The 7,511-nt window shown below is 34.1% G+C and overlaps 2 protein-coding genes across 2 annotated transcripts; one reads left to right on the top strand and one right to left on the bottom strand.

The window, feature by feature from the left end:
- LOC11438952 (rho GDP-dissociation inhibitor 1) lies at positions 1-1,790 on the top strand. The gene is made up of 5 exons (XM_003601697.3): positions 1-471; positions 568-634; positions 960-1,181; positions 1,265-1,389; positions 1,477-1,790. Exons 1-5 carry the CDS (start codon positions 274-276, stop codon positions 1,555-1,557), a joined length of 693 nt encoding a protein of 230 aa, XP_003601745.1. The 5' UTR covers positions 1-273; the 3' UTR covers positions 1,558-1,790.
- A 2,086-nt stretch (positions 1,791-3,876) lies between these two features.
- Positions 3,877-7,294, bottom strand: LOC11432739 (MACPF domain-containing protein At1g14780). Its single transcript, XM_003601696.4, has 7 exons — positions 6,987-7,294; positions 6,187-6,425; positions 5,756-5,963; positions 5,570-5,647; positions 5,290-5,473; positions 4,946-5,112; positions 3,877-4,779 (listed from the first exon to the last, which is right to left on the bottom strand). Exons 1-7 carry the CDS (start codon positions 7,254-7,256, stop codon positions 4,066-4,068), a joined length of 1,860 nt encoding a protein of 619 aa, XP_003601744.2. The 5' UTR covers positions 7,257-7,294; the 3' UTR covers positions 3,877-4,065.
- Positions 7,295-7,511: the final 217 nt, after the last annotated feature.

Here is a 7,511-nt window from a genome sequence, read left to right as displayed (position 1 = left end):
TTTGAGCAAGCTGTAGCAATGGTTAAAAGTCTCAACTCAACTAAAGCAGTCAATCTTAAAATTCCATTGGTCATTGCCAGGTGAAGGATACATGTATACAGCAAACCAAACTATCTTCCAAACTTAAAAACAATCCTACTAAATTTAGCACCATTCTTCAACCAACTTTGAAACAAGAAAAACAAAATCAAAAGTTTTTTTCTTCTTCTTCCTTTTGTGTCTTTCAGATTTTACACATTAATTCTCTCTTCTTCTGGTTTTCCAAGGTTGAAAATGTCTTCCACCGTAGGAGCCGTCTCCTCCACAACCAACGATGTTCCTTACAACTCACATTTAGAAGAACAAGAAGATGATGCACCCAACTCCATCTCTGATGATGCTGAAGAAACTGAACCTGAAGATGATGATGATGATAAAGAATTGGATCTTGGTCCTCAATTTACCCTCAAGGAACAGCTTGAGAAAGATAAAGTCTGCATTATTTTTCTTCCAAATGTGTCTTTCTTCACACCTTTGAGGTTTAAACTCTCTTTTTTATTAATCCCTTCTTTCTTTTTTGTTTCAAAGGATGATGAAAGTTTGAGAAAATGGAAAGAGCAACTTCTGGGTAGTGTTGATATATCTGCTGTTGGAGGTACTTTCTATATCCTTTTAACATTCTCTTGTTTGTTCTTTTTTTACATTTAGAGTAGAAAACACTCCTGAATTTAACTATTTGGAGGATGAAAATTTTCAATGAAAAATTAGTCTCTGCAGTCTGGATAACAAAAGCTTAGGATGTCCCACCGGTACGCAAGGTGTGTGAGTGTTGTAAACTTCAGGGTTTCGAGTTTGATTCGTACCGATTAAAAAAGAAGCTTAGAATGTAGACATTTTGTTAAAAACATGTTATGTATGCTAATTTTGCTTAGGGCTTGAAATTCTGAAAACTCTTTCTTGTGTTGAATTTGAAAATCCAGAAAGCAAAGATCCAGAAGTGAAGATACAAAGCCTAACTATTACTACATGTTCAGAGAGTCCTGATCTTGTCCTGCCAATTCCATTTACTAATGATCCTAAGAAGAGTCTCTTCATTCTTAAGGAAGGAAGTCAATGTAGAATGAAATTCACCTTCACTGTCTCAAACAACATTGTTTCTGGTCTCAAATACACCAATATTGTTTCGAAAACTGGGGTTAGAGGTGCGACAAATACTTTCATTTTAATGAATTTAAATTAATTAAATATCTTAGTTAGTAACATGGGAATGGATTTGTTGTAACAGTGAACAGCAGGAAAAAAATGCTGGGAACTTTTAGTCCTCAGCATGAACCATATACATATGAATTGGAAGAAAAAACTACTCCTTCTGGTATATTTGCTAGAGGAACCTATGCAGCAAGAACCAAGGTAAAATTAATATTCATCAAGTTGAATTTCTTATTTGTTTTTCTTGGTTAAATAACTCTTTTTTTTTTTTTCTTTTTCTTGGTTCAGTTTGTAGATGATGATAAAAAATGCTACTTGGATGTGAGTTACTACTTTGAAATTCAGAGGAACTGGGGAACACCTAACTGAGTAATTTGGCATCTTGTATCTTTCTGGAACAGATTGGAACTCAACTTTCTGTTTATCAATTTGTGTTATTTCCATGCATGCTACATTGCTAGCTATATAGTATTCCTCCCCCTCTCTTTTTTCTATGGTTCCTTTATTGTGAGTTTTACTGCCCTTATTCATCTATGCAAAGATGCTCATAGTGTAAATTTTTATTAACTGTTAGAATGTGAAGAGTGGAGATTGGATAGAAATGGGGTCCGTATTGGTGGTCCAAAAACTCTTCCTATATTAAGGCCACGTACTCTTTACTAATGGATGAAATCAGAAAAAGGAAAATAAAGGAGACAAAGCATAACTTGTAGTAATCAACAACAATTTTATTTTGTAAGTTAAAGTAAACATTAGTTGTTAGTATGTCATCTCAGCTCTTTAAAAAATACGTTATCTTATTAGGTCTTCTATCAAGCCGAACCAAATCTCTGATACCATTTGTTAGAAGCAACATCGAGCAAATGCTCTAGGGACCACAAGAGAGACAAACACCACATCTCCACCCAAAACTTCAACAAATTAAGAATATTTAATTCATTCATAGTTATGTAAGACTAATCACCAACACTTAATTCATTTCTATTGTTGCTCGTGAAACTTTTCCACACTTCAAACAAGTTTTGACTCTAGATAATTCCTTTTAAAGTTTTTTGGATGCTCAACTACTTGAACTACTCTCTTGAACATCAACCAAACTTTTAATGTGCTAATTAAATGCCATTTACACTTATAACACTATATGCGTGATTGGTGGATTGTATGAAACTTTCCTAGTTTTGGATAAGTTCTAATGCGTCTGGTAGAACTCCAGTTTAAGAAAAATCGTCCCACTAAGGTGATATTTCATGTCCTTCATTTTTAATTAGTTGAATGATTGTAATTGTGAAATCCAATATAGAACTATACTCTAACTCACTAATGTAAATTATCATCAAATAATCTTACAAGTAAAAAACAATAATTCCAACCTCAAGTTAGAGGCACATTTTTTCTAAGTTACTGTCCCTTTTGAGTGAGACTCACTGTTTTGTCCCTGAAATGTGCTTCAATTGTTTGAGAGTAGTGGATGTTCATAAACCACCATTAATCTCGACTCTTAAATAATGTAAGATTATTTTTCTACCAGAATTAACTGGATATAAGTATAGAAATATCAATTTTCCACATTCCAATCTTTACACACTCAATTCTGTTAAGGCTCCGTTAATTAAATAAGACGATGTCAATTCTTTTTTAGTGCTTGTTTAATATTATGATGAGTTTATTGTAATCATGGTGATTCATCGTGATTCCGACAATTCTACCATGATGTCAAAATGTACTTACTCAGTCATCATGGTGGTTAAGTGAATGATTATGTAGTGAGTTAGTACATAACTAAATGTCAGGATGCTAATTATGATTGTGCATGTCGACGATTATACAATTTGAATGCTACTAGGTCCAGAAAAAGAGGATGTTTCTAGATAATACTATCTTTCTATCATTCCATTGTACAATCCTGTCGGCCATCAAATAATTTGACCAAAGCCAAGTGCTGGACATCCTTTGACATTTCCTTTCTTTCCAAGTAAAGTTGCATGCATTATTAGTACTAAACCCTACTACTAATGATGATTAAGAAAATCAGAAAACAAATCCATGCAAGATTGGCGGTTCGTCTTTGTCAGCATTAGCAATCACCATCAGGCATATTTACTTCCTCGGAAAAGAAAACAACACTTTGTTTGGGACCAAGATTTTTTTAATTAAAAAACTACACTTATTCTCAACAAAAATTGATATTAAATGCCTCTCAACACACTCAGTCAGTCACGCCTAGAACTCGACATCTAGAGCGACTTGATAGTTGTTAGTCCAACGGATTTTAAATAGACTTTGATACAATCTTAAAACCGACTTATAAAGCGATGGATGCTTCCACTTATATAAATACATTTTCAAACCATATTGAAAATCTAGAGAACCTTTATATGTATCAATCATCAAATCAATTGAAAACCATGTATCTAAATTAATACAGAAGAGTGAATCACATTTGTAATCAATCAACTGGTAACTGATGCATTATATATGGCACCAAAACAAACCCATTAAATTGGCTATAACTAAACTATTGATATATCAAAACATAATTTATAGCTATGTTAAAGTATAGAGATTAGTAGTTAATTATTTAAATTATTTGTTGTATTTAGCTGATGAAGTTAATTTTCTGTTGGTCAGTTAGAAGTTTGTTAGAGAAGTTAGTTTTCCCACTTTGTGCACTCAATTGAAAGAAGAGAATGCAGAATAGTCGCATTTTGATTTTTCTATTAGGCAAAGGCAATCATCACCACTCATTTTGTGTACTGTATTATGCTATACTGTACTGTACAATAGTATCTTATATATGTACACGTGATTTGTATGTAATTCATCAAAAAAATTAAGCAAAACAAAATTTCTCTGCATATAGTCTCAGTTAGCCTAACACTAGTAATCTAACAATGCAAACTTGACCTGTAATCCAACCTTGCCACCCTCTGTCACAAGCTTAGCAGCAATAACCAACCAATGCCCGGGAGCATCATGTGGGCCGCGCAAAACCTCACATGTCTCCACATATTTAAGCATCTTAGCAGAACGAACAGGCACAGGTGGACCATTTGGATAAACACCAGAGTTTAGTGCAGTTGCAGCTGCCGCAGCTGCCTGTTGGGCCTGTTTCTGTGTAGCAGTAACACTTTGTTGTGTGAATGAAAATGTTGTGCTCAGATTTGTGAAGAAAGTCGATTTTCTTGAAGCTTCTGGTGCAGCAGCCCATTCTGTTTTCCTGATGCTGCAATTTGGTATGTGAGTGAAGAGAAGGCGCAGGTGAAGTACATTCCTAGGCCAATTCCCTTTGCTGATGAGTTGAGCACCGGTTACGATATAAACCCCGCTTGAATTTGATTCGTGCAACCAGTTGGGGTCATACTTGACCACTGAGGTGCACACATGCGCGAATTTCTTCCATCTTATTGGTTCGGCAAACTGGTTGCTGGATTCGTCCTCATCGGATCCTCGCCACATAGTCGTGGTGCTTGAAGAGAGTGTCATTGTATTTGGGAGGCTTGAAAGATGATGTATATGAATTGCAAGTTTATCACATTTCCTTCCCTCCAAGTATAATCGGAGGCCAACCACCGGTTTTTGTTCACTTACTACCTGATATATTTTTGTATTAAGCGTAAGAGAGTGTTATACTAACATCTAATCACATCTCACAATGTCGATATTTGTGCACATATTTCATGAAATTATATACGACACAATTGATGCATAAGCATTAAACTCATAACAATAAAGCCCAAAGTGGCGAGAACTAAATTACCTGTGTAGAGTTGATATGAAGCTTTGGAGACATGAAACTAAATTGTAGTGGAGGAGAATAAGTCTTTTTCCTTTGATGTCTCAGAGGTAGCTCAGAAAACATAGGTGCCCATTCCCTGGGAATTTGAAACTCCAAGAAGTATTGTAAGTCATCAGGAGTAGGCTTATCTGCAATGAACAGGTGAATCAATTGAAGTACTTGTGACCATAAATGATAATTTTCTTTTGAAGATATACAACAAATGATGGCATCAAAACTCATATATATAAGTTTTTATTTGGAGCTTATAATCGAAAGAAAATGAAATGGATATGGATAAAAATAGTAGTAGAAGAATTTCTTACATCTTAAATACAAATTGATTGCATGACTAAGATAGCCACTTCCAGGAATTCCTGTGAGAAGTGATGAAATAGGAACAAACTTGAAGTGGATTGCTTCAGGATTAGACGCCATTGTTTGGAGCCAACTCGAGTGACTGTGCTTAAACACATCTCCTCCTCTTTTTGAGCAAATAATAGTGAGTCCCTGTTCCATAAAAATAGCAGTCAGTAAGACTCTAACACCCTACAAACTTTATTCATTCATTCAAACTATGGCAAATATTTCTCTTCTGTGACTTACATCTTTGCTTGATGTTTCTGAAATACTTGTGAACTGCATTGTGCTTGATTGCAAGACACGATTAAAAACCTCTGGGACCTAATAGAGATTGCATCAACAGATAAGTAATGTTAGTATTTTCTTTTTCGCTAGGGTTTGAAACTCGGGTCCTTTAACTATTTCAGCATAATAAAGCTCAATACATACTTTTTGTTTGGCTTCTGTTGTTGTTGTCTTCCTCTCTAGTAGAGAAGGGCTTCTTAAATCTGAAAATAAAAAATCTCCTAAATCCTCCAAATGTCTTCTGAGATCACCAGGAGGAACCTTTGAAGAATGTTTTTGTTTGACACAAATGACATCTTGACCTCCAACAGCCATGCCTACTATTATGTGTGTACCATATGTCGCAATAAACCTGCCTAACGAAACTAATCAGCAACATTATACTCTTCAGTATTAATCCAAAAAACATGCAACATTTGTAATCCTAAAATTGTATCAACATCAGTAACTCTACCATGTTCAACCATTCTAAAACATTAGCCAGACAATTCAATGGTCGACCATTGTATTCTTGTACGTTTACTTTAGAGCCGAATTTTCTGTTTTAACATCTATCCACTTAAATGATTGCTTACCTGGACAATGAAGCTGGATCCCAGTGTGCTGGAACAGACTTTTTAAGTTCCTCTTGCAGTATTAGATGTGAAGCAGTTAAGTGTAAATTGTAAAGAGAAATGAAGTAACCATCAAAAGCAAGAGATTTGATGTCTTGAGCATCACGAAACCAATCACCACTTAGATCAAATACAGCATTAAAATATCCAGAAGGAATTTTTCCTTGTATGGCTGATTTCTGGTTCAGCATTTCAGACATCTGCAAGTAATGTAAATCTTCAATCTCTAAAATGTATTATTGGTGAAAAATGAAATGAGCATAGTCATTCAAATTACCTATTAAAGTGAAAGTAAACATATTTGAACTCTTAGGAACCCGGACCCTCTCTAGAATCCATTGTAGACCATTAGGTTGAGATTAATGGAGAAGCATTATCATTATCAGTGTAAATTAATTTTGAATAAACTATCTATTTAGTCTAAGGTTATCACTCTTTCTTCTATTTAACTTCTAAATCATATAAATATAATAAAGTATATGAAATCCGTCAATTTAGTCTCGAAAAAATTGAGTATCTGCCAACTTAATTGTTAACATAATAATAGTTTGTGACGTAGATTTTAGATTGAATATTATAGGATGCTAAATTTCCACGTTAGTGGTAGGTATTGTGATACTCTTTGGATTATTTAACTGGCTTATGTCCAAAAACACTTTCTATAGTTTGTACTTTTACACGCCAATTTTCTATCCATATCAATGATATCATATTATCATGTCACTATAATAATAATTAGAAAAGAGAAAAGAAGAGCAAACCTGATTGAATTGAAGAACATCAGATTTAAACCTCACACGATCACCTTTGTCACAACGAATATCTTCTGAAACATCTTTAATAGTAACACCACCTGGTACCATAATATCTCTCTTGTTCATTTCATCAATTACCACTAATCTTCCACCATTAATTAATCCCTTAGAAAATTTCATTCTAAAATCACTTGTTAGATCAAAACCTTTACCAAGACAATCCAAAGCTCTCTTCTCCATTGGAAACATCATCGAACTACCACCCTCATCTTCCATATTCAACAACTACAACACATACATGTACATAACATAAGAACTTTATACTATATTATTATTATTATATTGGTTGCCAAACGTGACTTACTGTCAGGCGGTTGGTTTGACTTTGGACCAATTCTCTTTTTTTTTCTTTCAATGTTACATCTTACTCTGACTTTTTTAAATTGATAGTAACACAAGAAAAATAAGAATAGTACTAATTAAGAAAAATAAATAGTCAAAAAGTGTGATATAATTTTTGACGAATGGTCA

Source organism: Medicago truncatula, chromosome 3 (genome assembly GCF_003473485.1).
Source record: "Medicago truncatula cultivar Jemalong A17 chromosome 3, MtrunA17r5.0-ANR, whole genome shotgun sequence".
NCBI classification, from domain to species: Eukaryota; Viridiplantae; Streptophyta; class Magnoliopsida; order Fabales; family Fabaceae; genus Medicago; species Medicago truncatula.
Note: the sequence above shows the minus strand (reverse complement) of the source record. Positions and strands in the feature narration are given on the sequence as shown.